General features: G+C 41.0%; 2 protein-coding genes across 2 annotated transcripts in view; one reads left to right on the forward strand and one right to left on the reverse strand.

Annotated features, from left to right (window-relative positions):
* LOC113451647 (uncharacterized) overlaps positions 1-19,592 on the forward strand; it is a 211,170-nt gene that overhangs the window by 86,176 nt on the left and 105,402 nt on the right. The window lies entirely within an intron of this gene.
* Positions 8,809-18,210, reverse strand: LOC113451653 (vomeronasal type-2 receptor 26-like). The gene is made up of 6 exons (XM_087928478.1): positions 17,833-18,210; positions 16,852-17,140; positions 14,035-14,829; positions 12,718-12,930; positions 10,906-11,032; positions 8,809-10,096 (listed from the first exon to the last, which is right to left on the reverse strand). The coding sequence occupies exons 1-6, from the start codon at positions 18,045-18,047 to the stop codon at positions 9,195-9,197; spliced, it is 2,541 nt and encodes an 846-aa protein (XP_087784604.1). The 5' UTR covers positions 18,048-18,210; the 3' UTR covers positions 8,809-9,194.

The following is a 19,592-nucleotide window of genomic DNA, read 5'->3' on the forward strand; positions in this document are numbered from 1 at the left end:
TTTCCTGTCAGGACATGTCCAGAAAGCTGGAGGTAGATAATTCAACATCTGTGTCAGGCCTGCCTCCGTTCAAAACCCAAGAAAGAAAATCCCCCAACTCCATTGAAGTAGACAAGAGATACTTTTACTGAGTTTAACAGATAATCAGAGTTGGAAGGGACCTTGTAGGTCATCTAGTCCAACCCCCCTGACCAAGCAGGAGACCCTACACCATTTCTGACAAATGGCAGTCCAATCTCTTCTTGAAAGTCTCAAGTGATGGTGCTCCCAAAACTTCTGAGGGCAACTTCTGTTCCATTGGTTGATTGTTCTCACTGTCAGAAAGTTTCTCCTTATTTCCAAGTTAAATCTCTCCTTGTTCAGTTTCCATCCATTATTCCTTGTCTGGCCTACAGGAGCTTTAGAAAATAGCTTGACTCCTTCCTCTCTGTGGCAGCCCCTCAAATATTGGAAGACTGCTATCTGTTGTATATAGTCATTTACATACTTGAAATACTACGTTCCGATTGGATCGCTATTGCCGCCTATTGATTGGCTACTTTAAGACTGTTGCGATTGGTCCGCCTGATGGCGGGAAGTTTAAGGAACTGTCATTGGCCGCAAGCCATGAGCCATGAGCAGCCACTATAAAAGAGGCTGTCACGGCTCCGGTTTTGTTGAAGTTACTGGTTACAAATAAAGAGCTTGAATTCACACTGGTCTCAAGTCAGATCTTTCCCGTGACATAACACTGGCGATGAAGGTGGGATGCTGAGATAAGGAGACCAGTAAGCACGTGGCAACAAGAACCGAGCAACCGACGAGATGGCCGGTAACAACTCGCCACCTGCACCATTCAACCCAGCAGAGGAGGACTGGGAATTGTACATTAACAGATTCCTCAGGTTCCTCGAGAGCAACGAACTTCAGGGGATAACCAATCAAAGGAAGAGAGCCGTATTCCTGACGCACTGTGGCCCCACAGTTTTCAAAATGGCCAAGGCATTGGCCAAACTCAAGGACGTTAAACAGATGGCGTGGCCAGATTTGAACCGGCTACTGAGAGCCCATTATGCACAAGCTGTCTCCAGCCTTATCTGGAGACACGAATTTTACAAATGAGATCAACGAGAAAGCAAGAGCATCAGAGATTTTTCATGGCAGCCCTAAGAGACATTGGAGGGGCATGCGACTTTCTCAACATGGACAAAGCCATGAGAGACCACGTGGTCCTCGGACTGAGAGACCTTACTCTACAAAGCCGACTGCTGATCCGACCCAATACCACCGTAATCAAAGCCATCGCTGAAGCCACTGCTGCTGAAGCAGCGAAAAAGTCAGCAGCCACCATGCGACAAATGAATACAGCTGCCCAAGAGACTCAGGGTGACCTGAACCAAGCCCGAGACAAGAAATCAAAGGGCAAGTACTGAGGGACCCCTATATCATTTAATTTGAATCCTAACATACCGCCAGTCAGGCTTAAGGCCAAATGAGTTCCCTTTGCACTAAAACTGAAAACTGATGAGCAATTGAACAAACTCATCGCACAGGGGGTGTTGGAACCCATCGATCATGCAAGATGGGATACTCCAATTGTGATTCCCATTAAGCCAGATGGGTCTGTGCGCATTTGTAGTGACTATAAGGCCACCCTTAACCATGCGTTACAACAAAGCGCATACCCCATTCCAGTAGTCCAGCATCTTTTACACTCATTAGGGGGAGGAAAAGTTTTCGTGAAGCTCGATCTTGCACAAGCGTATCAACAGTTGCCAGTCGACCCCGAGACAGCAGAGGCACAGACTATTGTGACACATAGGGGGGCATTCAAATGCAACAGACTGCAATTCGGCGTCAGCGTGGTCCCAGGCGTTTTCCAAAGTCTGATGGAGCGCCTTTTGACAGGACTCAAGGGGGTGGTCCCTTACTTTGATGATGTATTGGTATCCGCCAGAGACAAAAAGCAACTAAAAAACCGACTGAGGGAAGTCTTGCGAAGATTTAGAGAAGCGGGACTCAAAGTCAAAAGAGAAAAATGCCAACTAGCCACAAAGCAGGTTGAGTTCCTGGGATACCTCATAGATGAAGAAGGGATCCACCCCACCGAGAAAAAAATAAGAGCTATCAAAGAGGCACCCAGACCCAAGAATAAAGCTGACTTGCAGGTATTTTTGGGACTCATTAACTTTTACAATGTCTTTTTGCCACAGAAGGCAACAATAGCAGAACCATTGCACAGACTACTAGATAAAAAAACTATCTGGACCTGGGGCCGATGAGAGGAAGCTGCATTCCAGGGAGTTAAAGACTTACTGACATCCGAATCTGTGTTAATTCAATATAGTGACACCCTGCCACTAACAGTCACCTGTGATGCATTTCCATTCGGCATTGGCGCCATACTCAGCCACACATTACCCAACAGCAGAGAGGCACCGATTGCCTTCTATTCCAAAATGCTGTCAAAAGCTGAAATAAATTACAGCCAACTGGTCAGAGAAGCTCTAGCCGCAATAACAGGGGTCAAATGATTTCACGAATACCTTTACGGTAGGACATTCTCTCTAATCACAGACCACAAGCCATTATTGGGAATACTCGCGGGGAACAAGACCACCCCCAACATCCTGTCACAACGGATGACAAGGTGGTCAAAGTTCCTCACCGCATACAATTACAAACTAATCCACCAATCAGGAAAGGACATACCCCATGCGGAAGCCTTGAGCCGGTCACCCCTACCAGAACTGGATGACGACCCGGCACCTACCACAACCACTCTACAAATTGAGACATTACCGAACCTTCCCATCACCGCATCAGACATTGCAAAAGAAACAGCAAAAGACGCACAGATGGTGTGGATTTTGAACTGGGTACATAGGGGCTGGCCAGAAACTTACTGACAAAACTTTTAAACCTTTCTGTAACCAACAAATTGAACTTTCCATTGTGAAGGGATGTATACTGTGGAGAGATAGGGTTGTCATTCCAGAAAGACTGCAGGAAAAAGTACTGTGCATGTTACACGAAGGACACCCGGGCATCGTAAAAATGAAATCCCTGGCCAGGAGTTACGTTTGGTGGCATGGGGTGGACAGGGATATTGAAAAATGGGTGGGAACATGCACTAAATGCCAAAAATCCAGCCCTACCCCCCCCACACACCAATCCTTGACTGGGAGACACCCAGGGGCCCCTGGTCGAGGATCCATATAGATTTCGCAGGACCTACAAAAGGATATACACTAATAACTGTCGATGCTTACTCCAATTGGCTGGAGGTTAGCATCATGAATTCCATGATGACAGAAGCCATCGTCAAACAATTAAGAAAATTATTCGCAACGCATGGGTTACCGGACCTATTAGTCTCAGACAGCGGCCCACAGTTCATGGCGTTGTCATTTGAAAAATTCCTCACTGAACAGGGCATATGGCATGCCCTAACAGCACCCACTTACCCGGCCACAAATGGACGGGCGGAAGGCATAGTTCGGTATACCAAAGAGGCATTAGACAAGCTAGACACAGGCAACATTCAAGAAAAAATTGATAAAATGCTAACCATCCAACATATAACCCTGAGCACATCGACTAACAAGAGCCCAGCAGAACTTCTGATGGGCAGGAAACTACGGTCGCACCTGGATAGGTTACACCCCACATACAGCCCTGAAAAGCCACCAGACTCCTCTAGTAAATACCGCACATTTACACCAGGAGATCTAGTATATGCCAAAATCTTACAGGGTATACTTTGTATACCGGCTAGAATCACCCAAATAATGGGGCCTGGCTCATACCAACTAGAAACAGAGGATAGAAGAAGCTGGAAGAAACACATAGACCAACTAAGGTCTAGGACAATAGAACGAAACACCAACATCCCTAGGCATACGGAACAAACACACACAGATACCACACCAAACCACCAATAGCAAAACCAGAGAGGAGGGAGATCCCTCAAACGCAAATAAAAGGGGATGGGGAGACCCTCCGGTAACACAACAAAAAACAAATCACCAAACAACACCAACAGTAGGCCCATCAAAAAGAAAAAACTACTTACCTGCAGGCGACTTCGGAAGAAGAGAGCTGGCAGCAGAAAAACATCATGAAACCACTCCTGGAAGAAGCAGCCAAGCCAACTCAACCAGCCTGGGTGGACCAGGCAGGAGCGGCAGAGCTGACTCAACCAGCCCGGGTAGACCAGATGGGAGCGGCATGGCTGACTCACCCTTCCAGGAGGTTTGAAGGAGAAGGACAGGAGAGTCAGCGATCCCGTCCGAACCAGCCGAAGACAACACCGCAACTGAATTGCGCAGGTCAAGTAGGAACCATAAAAGCCCCACCTACTTACGTGACTACATAACGTAGGTTGGACCAAACCAAGTGGGGAGGGGTGTTGTATATAGTCATTTACATACTTGAAATACTATGTTCCAATTGGATCGCTATTGCCGCCTATTGATTGGCTACTTTAAGACTGTTGCGATAGGTCCGCCTGACGGCGGGAAGTTTAAGGAACTGTCATTGGCCACGAGCCGCAAGCAGCTGCTATAAAAGAGGCTGCTGCAGCTCCGATTTTGTTGAAGTTACTGGTTACAAATAAAGAGTTTGAATTCACACTGGTCTCGAGTCAGATCTTTCCCGCGACGGAACACTATCCTGTCTCCCCTGGACCTTCTCTTTTCTAGACTAGCCAAGCACAGTTCCTGCAACTGTTCATTGTAAGTTTTAGCCTCCAGTCCCCTAATCATCTTGGTTTCTCTTCTCTGTACTTTTTCTAGAGTCTCAACATCTTTTTTATAATGTGGTGACCAAAACTGGATGCAGTACTCTAGATGTGGTCTTACTAAGGCTTTATAGAGTGATATTAGTACCTCAACTGATCTTGATTTTATCCCTCTGTTAATGCAACTTAGGATTGCATTAGCTTTTTTGGCTGCTGCTGCACACTGCTGGCTCATTTAGCTGGTTGTCCACTAAGACTCCAAGATCCTTCACACAGTTATTGCTATTGGGCCTGGTTTCACCCAGAGTTTGAAATGATAGCAGCAAAAGAAAAGCAAGATCTGATCCAAAAGGTGTGAAAATAATATATTGAAAGTTTCCCCCAAACCCTTCTCCCAGGAACCCAGGCTGAATGTCCAATCCACATTCCGCATAGTGTCATGTGAACACATCTTCAGGTATTTTCGTCCACCTGGAGTTCTAGGACAGTTGGCCTTGACTGGGTGTAAACAACTCCATTCAGCAGTGCAATAATACATGAGAGCAAATCTCCCTTTTAGTTCACATGGACATTCATCACACCAGCTCACGTCCCAAACCCAAACATCATGCCCCCACTCCCGTTACTATGGCAGCCCATGCTGGAGATCCAGCTGACAATCTATGTGTCAGGGCTCCAACAATCCACCTCCATTCAAACCATGAGTCTCTAGCCGCATCTCTCAGAGTTTAAAAAAAATGATTTATTAGGAGTGAACATGTCAGCATTACCTGGGCGCAACCAATTCTTAGACACATCATTCATCTCTCACCCTTGAACCTGGGTCTTCCCCCAACACCTGGATGTATATTCTCCAATGGGACACATCCATAGCCAAGAATCGTCAATCATGCTCTCCAGTAATAATCTCGTGTGCCAGAAGCTTTGGCCGCCTAGCAATTATCTATGAAAATATTTAAGGTATGCATTACTCCCACACACACATTCCCTTTCTGCTGACAACTCTAAAAGACCAGAGAAATAGTTTTGAGTTGACACTATGTCTTTCAACATGGCCTCTTGTCTCCAGAGACTGCTGGGGAAGGTCACCCAGATCTATGGAGTTTGCAGCCACTCTAGATTGGTGGCACTTGGTTCTCAACTTTTCTATTACCTATTTCCTTATCTTCTTATGGCTATAACTTTGTTGCTTGTACCTTGTGATTTATGTTGATTGCCTTTATCCTAGTAGGATTTATGTTGATTGCTTTATTTTGTATCCTATGAGTATCACCGAGTGTTGTACTTTATGATTTATGATGATTGTATCTTATGATTATGAATGGTTATAAATGGTCCAGGTCATATACGTTTTATAGTCCAAAGAATATCCAATTACAAAGTCTTCTTACCGGTTGCCTTTGTCATTTCCAGTAAACAAAAATATCAATGTATCACTTGTTTCTTGTATGTACACTGAGAGTTTATGCACCGGAGACAAAATCCTTGTATGTCCAATCACACTTGAACAGTAAAGAAGTCTGTTCTAGAGCTGTCTCTCATCTAATGCCAAGGGAGCCATCAGTACCACTGAACTTGGCCTAATGTTACAAGTAGAGCCTGTTTGTTTATTTAAGACTGTTGCCTTAAAGTCCATTAAAACTCATATAAGAACTCTATAAGATTTCATAGTCAAAGCTTCACTTTCTTCTTACTTTTATTTGCTGTAGTGGAGAGTTTATGGAGTGTTTGCTTCCTCTTGTGAGGTGCCCAAGCTTTTTTGTTAATTCTTTTGCAATCTTGTACATCCAATAACAATATAATTGGATGAAAAGTTATGTCAGGTTTGGGTATCCCAAGCCAAAATACAGAAGACTGACATATTATGCCTCACCATCCAATTCTATCATTAACAGGGACCTCTACATACAACAACACAAAATAAACTTCCACAAATAGAGTACAAACCAACATCTCTGAGGGAGATGGGTGGTTAAGAGATGTTATGATATGTACAGAATAACCCTTGAGTAACAAGGATATGTACATAGAAACGTTTAGGAGAATAGTTATGAATAATTATTCAGCTACACACAGATACGCTAAATTGGGTTAAAGTTTACTTTAAGAAATAGTACTATAAACAGTCCAGGTCATATACCTTTTACAGTCCAAAGAATATCCAATTAGAAAGTCTTCTTACCGGTTGCCTTTGTCATTTCCAATAAACAAAAATATCAATGTATAAGCACAGCATAAATACAACAGAAAACCTTTGAGAGCAACAGAATGTCAGAGAGACAGAATGTCAGAGAGAGCAAGCTATGATCTCTAGCTCCCTCTTATGGTAATTTGCAATATAATCAACCAATCAGAATATAGTATAAATCAATACTATTGGTTGGTTTATATATTGCCAACCCAACTAATTGGTGGACAGATTCCTAACAAGAGATATGAAATATAAATAAATAAACCTCCCAATTGAACATGCTCTACATGGGCTACCGTTGAAAATTATCCAGAAGCTTCAGCTGGAGCAAAATGAGGTTGCATGAGCCATGCTAGGTGCCCAAAGAGGGGCACAAATAACACCTTTGCTCTGTGAAGTAGACTGGGTGTGGGTGCCAGTTTGTTTCCTGGTCCAATTCATCATGTTGGCTATCACCTATAAAGGCCCACCTGTCATAGGATTAGGATACCTATTGAACCAGCTTTGCCCCATCAGAGCAACCTTCCTACTTATTCAGACAGAAAATGTATGCCATTGGCCCCATCACTCAAAGTATTTGAACCACAACTTTCAATTGTCTTCTGCCCCTGTATTGTGGAACGTCTTGTCCTCAGTGGTGAGGAAGTTCCTCAATCTCTTGGCCTCCCATGAAGGGATTAATTATAAAAGGATTCCTTGTGTACAGGAAGCAGAGGTGTGCAAACCAATGTCTGCATTTCCTGCATCGGATGTAGAGAGCATATCTTTCTCCTTCTGTCCTAGCCACTTCTTACAGAGGCAAAATTGGGAGCATTTTAACAAACTACATCACTGTTTGGTTTGGTGGCAGGAGTACCTCAGATAGAAAGTTCCTACAGAGAGTGGTAAGGGCAGCCAAGATTACAGGAAGCTTGCTTCCTGTCATTCAGGATACTGCTTATAAGTGCTATGGGCTTAGAGTTCAAAGTGTCAACTCATAAAATATTTCTATGGTTGTTTTAGAGTTGCCAACAGAAAGGGAGCAGGGGATAGGGGTTTGAAAGAGGAGAGAGGCAGCTTGGAAATCAAAAGTGCATTCCATACATAGTTTTTCAGAGATAGTAACTAGGTGACTGAAGTTTCTGCTGTGCAAAAATCTAACTGGAGAACACGATTGATGACTCTTGGCTATGGATGTGTCTCACTGGAGAATATGAATTATAATATTATATAGCAGGACTGCCTGACTCTGTAACAGCTTTGTTTCTGATGCCATCCATCAGATAAACTCACAAGATCGTTTTTCTCACCAAGTACATGAATACATCCAAATTAGACTGTGTTGTTCCTCTGTGTCATCCTCTGTGTCACATTCCTAAACAAGGTTGTTATTTGGAAGTGGGAAGGTAGATGGCATCACTCTCACAACACTAAACCTGTTAGATGTGCCCCAGATGTTATCCCTGATAGCAAAACAAAGATGGATCCCACTTCTGAATCAAATGCAGGACACCGAAAACTAATAACCACGGCTTTCTTCAGCTATTATTTATTCAGTGTGCACAGGAGGGATTTCTCTCCCAAAAATAGTTGGAGAAAATCTTACAGACAAAATGATGCATTATACATTTCAGGAAAAGGAAGACAAATTTATGATTACACATATGTCCATTTAATTAATTAAGCATGAATAGTCATAATTAGCAAGTATCTGGTTATTTTCCTGCCCATCTATAGTTACTATCTTCAAGAAAGAAATATAACCTAAATTTATTTATTTATTTATTTATTTTGTCAAATGATTATAAGATAACAGATATAAGTATAAACATAGTTATGATTACATGAAATGGATTTGGACATTGACCACTCTGTTGTTGAAGTTGTATTTCCTGCAATCAAGTTTGGTGCGGTTTACCTTGAGTTTGTATCTATTGTGTGCTCTCATATTGTTATGGTTGAAGCGGAAGTATTCATTGACAGATAGGACATTGCAATATATAATTTTATGTACTATACTTAGAATGGACCGAAGGCGGCGTAGTAAAAGGAAAGATGTAAGTTGGGTTGCTATTTTGACAAAACATGAGAAAAGAGGGTTGCCCCATGCATTCCTATCATATTTCTAGCTTTTTAATTTAGCCTTCCAAGAATTTGTTTTTTTTCACAATCTTATCTTCCAGCTGAGTTATTTATTTGAAACAAAACCATTGGCATCCTCATGTAAGGAGAACAGCTTGGATCATTTCCTAAGTTTGACCTGTTGGAACATATTGAGATTCAAAACATTTCTGTGTCACATTTCTACCTTACTTTGGTTGTAAGGTGCACCTTTGTATTCAGGTCTGGCCTCAGAATGATAATGTAGCACTTGGGGAAGAAGATGCAGCCCAGCAGCCCAGCATTGGAGGCCAAGATGGAGAAGACCTGCACAGCCACCATGTATTTCCCTTTGGTACTCAGGTAGGTGGGCACAAAAGTCACCCAGACACTGCAGAAGACCAGCATGCTGAAGGTGATCAGCTTGGCTTCATTGAAGGTCCCAGGCAAATTCCTGGCCAGGAAAGCCACTGTGAAGCAGATGGCAGCCAGGAAGCCCAGGTAGCTGAGGGTGATGTAGAACATGACAACATAGCTTTCGTTGCATTGCAGGATGATCTCTCCATGTTGGGAGTAAAGGTCAGAGTCAGGGAATGGGGGAGAAATTCCCAGCCACATGGAGCAGATGATAGTTTCAACAGCAGAACCAGAAAGGATGATGGAGTTGGCCAAGCTCTTACCCAACCATCTCTTCATTTGGTTTCCTGGCTTTGTTGCCAGAAAAGCCAGCACTACAGTGATTGTTTTGGCCAAAAGAGAAGAAATAGCAACTGAGAAGACAATGCTGAACACTGTTTGTCGGAGAAGACAGGTGGCTTTCCTTGGCTGACCAATGAAGAGAAAAGAAGACAAGAAGCAAAGCAGGAGGGAAACCAGGAAGATGTAAGAGAGATCTCGGTTGTTGGCTTTCACAACAGGAGTTTCTCGATATTTAAGAAATATGGCCAAAATAAAACCTGTTGTTAGGAACAAGAGTAGGGCAAAGGAGACTAGGATAATACCCAGATGTTCTTTATAAGACAGGAAAGTTATAACTTTTGGGATACATTGAACTCGGTCCTCGTTTGGATATTTATCAGTTGGACACTTGGTACATTTTTCTGTATCTGAGAAAAACAAAAAGCAATATTTTTAAAAAATTGTGTACTTTTACCTTTGGAAAAAAAAAAACCACATTCTTTGAACATCAGATGATACCAGGAGCATTTTCCATAATACATTTCTTAACATTTCCATAGGATTTCATTGACGTCCCATGTTATCTGCAGAATCTTCATATGAACCCCTTAAAGGTAAATAATGAATCAGTTAATCTTTCTAGGTACACTTTCTGGGTTCTGCCAGATGGCATTTCTTAATATATTGGACTCAGAGGGTGCCTCTCTTGTGGAATCTACCAAAGATAACTAGTCCTGCATGGAATATATACTGGGAGCAGTTGTGATACTGGTGTATTGAGGCGCACCTATTAATGTCCATGCCATCTCATCATGGAGCAGGATTACGCTTTTAGTGATCCTCAAGGCGAGGCACATGTAGACAGTGTTGCAATAATTCTTCCAGAAGGTAGATCTAAAACAATTCCTGAAGTTTCAAAGAACTCAGATGTTCCTAGAAAGGCAAATATGGAAGGAAACATCCAAACTGAAAAACATAAGAAATTTTTCTCCTCTCTGACAGAAGTAAAGTTTGGCTGGTCTGCCACACTCTCCTATCTTGAGCCAGCTCCTACTTTGAGGTTTGTTTGTTTGTTGTTTGCTATTCTTTTTCTTAGATAAGAAATTGTGCTATTTGAAAATAAACAAGAAAACAATTGAGCTTCAATGCTCAATTGACTTTTTATCATTGACTTTTATTAAAGTGCTCTGGCTACATCAAGTTTCACAAATCAATCCTTTTATGTGGTGTCACTCACCTTCCTGAGTGGAGATGGTTCCCTCTGGACAAGGAATGCAGTCGTAGCAGCAAACTGGCTTTCCTTCTTGAGCCCGTTTGACAAACCCAGGATGACATTTTTCCACACATTTGGACTGAGGCAGAGACTAAGCAGAAAAACAAGGAATGCCAAGCAAACAAACAAAAAGAGTCAGGACCAACCATCCATGGAAAGATAGGCAATCTACTGAAATCTGTGAACCTTCTTAAAAGGAGCAGAAGTCCTACTGCTCTTTTTCAGTTGGGTTAAAGAGAGACATGGATAACTCTGGGCAGGTTTAGGCTGCTTGAAGCCATCATAGACCATGGAACTGCCCTTTCAGGGTGACACTAGAACACTGGGCCATATCTAACAAAATAAAATTCAATGTAGAGAAAAGTAAAGTAAAACCAAAAGTACCCATAAAGACTGGGTGAAACCAGGCTCAATAGTAGTAACTGTGAGAGGGATCTTGGAGTCTTAGTGGACAACCAGCTAAATATGAGCCAGCAGTGTGGAGCAGCAGCAGCCAAAAAAGCTAATGCAATCCTAAGTTGCATTAACAGAGGTATACTATCGAGATCAAATGAGGTACTAATATCACTCTATAAAGCCTTAGTAAGACCACATCCAGTTTTGGTCACCACATTATAAAAAAAGATGTTGAGACTCTAGAAAAAGTGCAGAGAAAAGCAACCAGGATGATTAGGGGACTGCAGACTAAAACATATGAAGAATGGTTACAGGAATTGGGCCTGGCTGAACAGTGAAGAGAAAGACCAAGGGAGACATGATAATAGTCTTCCAATATTTGAGGGGCTGCCACAGAGAGGAAGGGGTCAAGCTATTGTCTAAAGCACCTGTAGACAAGGAATAATGGATGGAAACTGAACAAGGAGAGATTTAACCTGGAAATAAGGAGAAACTTTCTGACAGGGAGAACAATCAACCCATGCAACAGCTTTGCCTTCAGAAGTTGTGGGAGCATCATCACTTGAGACTTTAAACAAGAGATTGGACTGCCATTTGTCAGAAATGGTGTAGGATGTCCTGCTTGGGTGGGGGTTGGACTAGATGACCTATAAGGTACCTCCCAACTCTGATTATCTTACTTTCCCTAATCAGGACAAGATGAAGCTTATTTCTCACTAGGACCAACAGATCTCTAACCAGTCATGATTATATTTGATCTGAATTAACCCAAGCTTTAACTCAAGCATTAGTTAGGTACCAGTTAGGCATACGATAGCCAGCACTGGTGGTTTCTCAACAGTTTGACGGAGATATTAAATTATAGAAGACATCCAAAAGAGCAACAACAAAGATCTAAAGAACAGTCACAGAATATCCAATGATGGAGAAGACTGAATCAGTTTAAAAGAGTGTTCCTGTAGAAGATGACCAGGCTTAGCCCAAGAGAGGCGTCAAGGATGTCATTAGTCTCAAGTCCCTTCATGTTCACAAAAGATCTAAGTTCAGCCAACTTTGACTTCAACAGTCAATTTGTTTGACCATTATTAGTTCAGATTATTGTAGACTGTTAGCATACAATAAATCTCTATTCATTTGAACTACCTTGACTTCCAGGTTTTTTTGAGTTTGACGTTTGTATATTATAGCACCTGAAGGAGACTTTGTGAATAGTAGTGAACACTCAACCCCACCCCAGCACTGTAAGAAAACTATATATTTTCTATTCTGCATGCTCAATTCTTAGTGAAGGTCATCCACCTTGGTGGCCTACTAGCCTTAGCCTTCCTGAAAGGGTCCTAATCTTTAGAAAAGGAGAAAACACAGCAATATTTAACCTACCTTATTGAGCAAATTTAATTGTGACAGAGCATCTTGGTTAATAATAAGTCTTTGTCTTTCAAAATTCCCCAGATGTTCCAGGAAGCAATCCTTCTCGAGAAAAATCAGGAAGCCCACAATTGCCAGATCTGCTGCTACATCTCCATTTTGGTCCAAGTACAGTTTCTGCCATGAAATATTGCAAAACTCGTTCTTTTCCAGGAATGGATGAAACTACAATGGAAACATGCAGGAATTTTACAAGTAGAAACCTTGATTTCTTGCCCCACATGGTCTGTTTACATATGAATCTTTCTTTCAGAGTCTATCTTGTAAATATTCTATCTTGCAAATATGTTTAATTCTGTGAAAAAGTATTACCGCTGCCTTCATAAGGAAATACAACGGTTTCAGCAAAATTTGCCAATCAGATATTGCCAATGTATATCTTGAAAAGCTATAATTGACATATTTGATCAATTATAGAGAACATTGCTTCTGCCTCTCTTATCTAATCATCCCTAGGCAGCATCACTTGGCTTGGTCCCAAAAGCCATTCTCATATATCATTAAAAGGTAAAGGTTTCCCTCGCACATACACACTAGTCGTTTCTGGCTCTAGGGGGTGGTGCTCATCTCCGTTACAAAGCCGAAGAGCCAGCACTGTCCAAAAATGTCTCCGTGGTCATGTGGACGGCATGACTAAATGCTGAAGGTGCATGGAACACTGTTAGCTTCCCACCAAAGTGGTCCCTATTTTTCTACTTGCATTTTTTACATGCTTTCGAACTGCTAGGTTGGCAGAAGCTGGGACAAGTAACGGGAGCTCACTCCATTATGTGGTGCTAGGGATTCAAACCGCCAAACTGCTGACCTTTCTGGTCAACAAGCTCAGCATCTTAGTCACTGAGCCACATATCATTACACTTCCTAAATAGATTATGGGAATGCTGGTGATATAACTTGATTTCAGAAAAGTGTTGACAAACCATTTTGTATAATGAAGATTAGGAAACTAATTAAGTAAGGATTGGGTGGTATGATAACTAAGGGGATAAAACTGACTTTAAAAGTGCACTCAAATAATGTATAATCTTTTAAAATGTTTCTCATAAAAGTATGTAATTATGAATGCCAATATGTGCTTGGACATCCATTTTTCGATATTCTTTTTAATACAGTGGATTTTTCTTTGAAAAATTATCCTCCAAGCAATTACATTGGCCAGATCTGTGGGACTTTGGTAGCATGGCTAGATTGAGATGGTTCCCATCCTTCTCCTTTAGGTTCCTTCTCAAAAGGAACTAAAAATAATGGATCCATGTCAGAACCCCACACCTGCCATGGCTGCAGCCTTATAGACCCCAGTCTCTCTTTGGCCTCTTCCCTTCTCTTCCTGGATCTGGATAAATATGCAGCATTCAAGGCATGGACCAGAGTCTTAACGAAACTATAATAATGTTCTGAATTTGTGATCTGGGTGCTGTTCTTTTTCTCTTGGCTCTCCAGTGTCACTTTCTGGGTGCATTTCTTCCGTCCTTTGACAGAAGAGATGTGCTTTGAAAAAGAACAGTGAAAAGACTGATCTTCAAACTCGGAATCTAGATAGAAATAGGGTTCAAAGGCATCATCATCTGGTCTTTCTTTTTTCAAGTAAACGAAATTCCAAAGGCTATGGATGTATTTGAGAAGTTTGTGCTTTTCTTTAATATGAATTCCCAAACTTGTGGTGATCCAGATTTTGCCTTCTATGGGTCCTGGCAAATTCATAAGTGTCAAATGGAAAGGAAGAATTCGGACCAAAAGGAAATCATATTCTATAAAATGAACAAAGATGTTGACTTGTTTCCACTTAGAAAGGGCATCCTTGAAGATTGTTGTATATCCAGTCATTGGGAAGCATTGTGATATAACAACGCAAATTCCATTCTTGACAAGCAAAGGAGTAAAAGTCCTCATGAAATTCTCTCCATTTTCTGTGTCTGAAGCAAAGAGGCCAATCAAGGTCCATCCAAAATGGAGGATCACTTGCACAATTCCTGGATACTGGATCCCTTCTTTGGGGAACATCTGGTGAAAAAAGGGGAATTGGCTTTTATCACTCAGAGCCACTGAAACAATTTTATCACTGATCTGAAAAATAATGAAGAATCTGTGTTATATTTGGGATCAGATCAAGTCCAAAGTATTAACTTTTAATAAATCTCACTTTGTTTTTTTAATGAATGCATTTGGATAGTTTGTTGATTAGTCATTCTTTAAATATTAAATGCAGACTATTAACAAGTTTGTATATAAAAATGGACTACAAGAAATAAAATAATCAAAGAAGAACAACAAATGTATGTCTGTATCAATACTGCAGCTTACCACAATTAGACTCACATGTACAAATGTCAACTGAAAGGAAACACATGAAGAATGGTACAGGAACTGGGCATGGCTAGTCAAGTGAAGAGAAGGACCAGGGGAGACAGGATAGTAGTCTTTCAATATCTGAGAGGCTGCCACAGAGAGGAAGGGGTCAAGCTATTTTCTAAAGCACCTGTAGGCCAGACAAGGAATTGTGGGAGCGCCATCACTTGAGACTTTCAAGAAGAGATTGGTCTACCATTTGTCAGAAATGGTGTAGGGTCTCCCTCTTGGGTGGGGGGGGGTTGGACAAGATGACCTGCAAGGTCCCTTCCAATTCTGATTACCTATAAACTAATCTGTAAATTTGTTCCCATAAAGGGTCATATTATATGTACTTTTTGAGGTTTTTCTTTGCTTCGATATCCCAGGTAATTTGTGCAGCAAGCTTTTTGCCTGCTTCTACAGTTATAAAAGAAACAAGGAGACCACAGCTCCTAATATAATTTGTCAGTGGTACAATCCAAGAGATTGTTAATTGAAAATGTTCTCTGTTCTAATGGACACAATTTGGCGAGTCTATCAGTTTCTACATCTTTAATTTACACCAATAATTATTTTCCCTGATTATAAACAAAGAACAAATTGTGTAAAATCCCAATTCAGTTCTCAAGGCAGCAGCTGGGCCTAAAACAGAACACTCAGTACCCCACTGCATATTTCCCTCCATGTAGGGTTAGTTTCACGGAGGAAGACATGCTGAGTGCAGTTGGTCAGCAAAACCTGGGTCTAAAGCCTGCTTATTTTTCAGCAAGAATTTCTTCCTTCATCTAACCACTCTCAACTTTACTCAAGATGACCTTAGCATTTATTTTAGCCACTATTTAGCCACTATTTAGCCACTGTTAGACAAATGGGCAAACAATTGCTTTTTTATTCCCTGTTTTTAAATGTAAAGAAGTCTATTGCCACCCAACTGGATATAGTGGGTATTATTTGTATGTGAAAAACAATCTGCCAATAAGAGGGCCATACAAGTTGGGTTATTTTTTTTTTTTAATAGTTCAGCTCTCCAGGACTCTGTTGCTTTTCTAGCCAATTATGAAGAATTTGATTATTAATACATTTGGTTAAAATACTTGATATGTTGACTAATTATGCTTGCATTTTAATTTTTTTAAAAAAACTTTATTAATCTTTTATAACTTTAAAAAGACAAACAACAAAAATATAAATCTTGTAACATCAACAGTTTGTGACATTCATCTTATACTAATATTTTGTGCATTATTTACAAATATATAAAATTTGTGCGGATATAAATCTTTAGCTTATCTACTGCTCATCCTTATTTTTTTTAGAATCCATTTATCTATCCAACTATCTATCTCTGCTTGCTTGCATTTTTTAATAAAGCAGTTAATTAATTCTAATGATCACTATGAGTCTACAATACGCATATGTGTCATCAATGGGAGTGAAGATAAACCATTGTGACTCTTTCAATGAACCTGGGATTTGTTCAATATATAAAATGTGAGTTTTCCTTTATTGCAGCATCTTCTATTGTACACAATACCCTTTGATTAAACACAGAGCAATCTTCACTTTCATAAGTATGCAGCAGAAGCCCAGAAAGCAATTAAGATGGTGTAGTGAGAGGAAATCCTGCTTTGATCCTTGCTCCAACCCTAATGTGTACGACAATCCCCAGCTAGGACTACAATGACCATAGTTAATTCCATAGATTCCCACTACCATCCACTCAGTTACTTTACCAGATAGTGAAACACACACACAAACCTGTGGGACTTTGTAGGTGCCTACTAATGTTGAAATCTGGATGGAGATGTCCTTGGAAGCTCCATCCAGAAGAGCCAAAAGGTTGTCCTGCCTTCCACAGCTGTAGTTGGGAACGTTGGCTTCTCCAATAGAGAGCATGTCCAGCAAGGCATCTGAAGTGCCAAGTGTGTCCAAATAGTTGTCATGGATGTTGTAGCCAAGTGTGAGGTTGTTCAGGAGATGGTGATTTTTGTTGACCACTTGAATATTAAAAATAAAGCGTTGGATTTCTATCTTAGTTAAAGGTAAACTAGTGTAAAAAAAGGCTCATGTTAATATCAGCATCAACAGAATAACAAAATACTTTTTTTCCTATTTAATCATCTTTTTCTCCATAGGCTTACTGAGTTTTAAGGCAATACCAACCCAAAATCAGAGGCAAATGGTAGTCACCCATCACCATTTAATATTTCTGAGAGTTGGGAAGATCAGGTGGAAATAATCCTTCACCAGAGTTTAAAACCACAAATGCACAACTATATGTTTCATCTGCCAAGCAGCTAGGTTGCAAAATAATTCAAATATTAGAGTAGAACTATCATAAAAGGAAGAGGATCGTTCATAAGCCATTCTATGAACAGCCTATTCCTATAAGGATCACTCATTGAATATCAATGAGCAGTTATAAAAATATGGAAATGAATCGGATAGAGAAAATTAGAACCATTTCAATCACTACTTTAAACAAGTCATGAACTCAGGATTGTACGATGAGAGGAAAACAATGTGGAAATCTCCCAGGATATTTTTTTTTCTGCCCCATCTTTGGATTTGAGTCTCTTCCACAAAATAAGACAAAAAAGGGACACCATGGAAAGCAAAACAATTCAGGAAATTAGTCAGATCCTGCAACATAGGAGTTAAGTGCAATAGGAAGAAAAGAAGGGGAGTGATAGAACTGCAAATGAAGCAAATGCATTTCCCTCACACTGAACGACTTACAAGCGAGTCTGATTAGGAGCCATGTTGAATTGCAGCATTGTTCTTAATAATCTTGAGGCACTGGTGACTATATTAATGAGATAGTGTCCTGGTTTGTAATAGCTCCATGGTTTTTCTCCAGCCCAGTGCCTAAAATTCAATGGACAGTTCATTGTAAGCTTCCCAGAGACTGGCCAGGAAGCTAGCAGCATCAGAAGCAGAAGCAGCAGGTCCATAATTCATAGAAACGAATCAAACCCCTTCTCATTTTTAAACAAGAAGTGTTAGAAACATTCTCTCGCAAGATAGAAGTGCCAGATTCAGTTGGGGACAAACGAAGTTTCACCTGGAAAGGGGAGAAAGGTGACATTCAAGAGCACAGCTGTATCTAAACATGTGCCAGAAAGAGTATGACTTGAGGCATTTATTCTTTTCTGATGCAAGATCCCTTCCATGTTGCTTCAGTCTGATGTTTACATCTAAGACAGTCACTGGAGAAGTAGCACGAAAGGTCTCAAAGACTTGGGTGATGTCAGTTACACTGAGGAGTGATCTCTCTGGGGACCTTTATTTTTTATTTTATTTATCTATTTCTTTGATTTGTCAATCGCTTACAAGTTAACAGGTATAAGTATAAACATAGTTATGAATACATGAAATGGATACAGATAAGAAAAATAAAAAGAAACAATAGGAGAGGGATGGTAGGCACGTTGGTGGGCTTATGCACGCCCCCTACAGACTTCTTAGGAGAGGGGTGAGGTCAATAGGAGACAGTCTTAAGGTTAAAGTCTTTGGGTTTTGGGGAAGAAACCGCAGAGTCAGGTAGAGTATTCCAGACATTGACCACTCTGTTGCTGAAGTTGTATTTCCCGCAATCAAGTTTGGTGTGGTTAAAATTGAGTTTGTATATATTGTTTGCTCTTTTGTTGTTATGGTTGAAGAGCTGAAGTATTCATTGACAGGTAGGACATTGCAATATATAATTTTATGTACTATTCTTAGATTGGACCGAAGGCTGCATAGTTCTCGGTTTTCTAGGTCTAGAATTTCAAGTCTGGTAGCATACCAGGCATTTTCAAAGCCTCCAAATTTTTATGATCCGTCCACACCTCAGATGAGTGTTTTGCCCCTTCTAAGAAATGCCTCCAGGTTAACAGAGCCCAATGAACTGCAAAAGCTTCTTTTTCCCAGATGGCTCATCTTCTTTAGGTTTCAGTTAATTAACAGGAAGTATATGCACACGGTTGCAGAGTCCCTGTCTTGTTTGCTTGTAGTAACACCGCCCCAACTGCTATGTCACCCACATCGGCTTGGATTACAAAAGGAGTATCCATGTCCGGGTGTTTGAGTAGGGTTCAGCAGCAAACAGTCATTTCAGCTTCTCAAAAGCGGCTTGACATTCCATGGACCACTCCAGGGGTTTACTAGGCTTCGGTTTCACCTCCCCTTTGGGTTTTTAGGAGATTTGTGATAGGCATTGCAATCTTCGCAAAAGCAGGGAGAAATTGACGGTAAAAATTAGCGAATCCCAAGAAACTTTGAAGTTGTTTCCTGGTGCGGGGAGGGGCCCATTCCAAAATGGCATGAACCTTCCCCGGATCCATTTCTATGCCATCATGTGAGATGCGATAACCTAAATAGTCAATTTTTTCCTGGTGGAATTCACACTTGGACAACTTTGCATACAGCTCAGCAGCTCGAAGTTTTTCCAGAACTGACCGCACTAGTTTCACATGTTAATCACGAGTCTCCATGTAGATAAGAATATCATCAAGATA

The sequence above is a fragment of the Pseudonaja textilis genome, chromosome 2, assembly GCF_049901715.1.
Source record: "Pseudonaja textilis isolate UNSWEBS1 chromosome 2, rPseTex1.2, whole genome shotgun sequence".
NCBI classification, from domain to species: Eukaryota; Metazoa; Chordata; class Lepidosauria; order Squamata; family Elapidae; genus Pseudonaja; species Pseudonaja textilis.

Coding starts and splice junctions, on each gene's coding strand:
- LOC113451653 (XM_087928478.1), bottom strand. CDS start 18,047: ATGGACCTGCTGCTTCTGCTTCTGATGCTGCTAGCTTCCTGGCCAGTC. Junction 14,830..16,851: donor GCACCTACAAAGTCCCACAG/GTTTGTGTGTGT, acceptor ATTATTTTTCAG/ATCAGTGATAAAATTGTTTC. Junction 11,033..12,717: donor AATTAAATTTGCTCAATAAG/GTAGGTTAAATA, acceptor TTTTCTGCTTAG/TCTCTGCCTCAGTCCAAATG.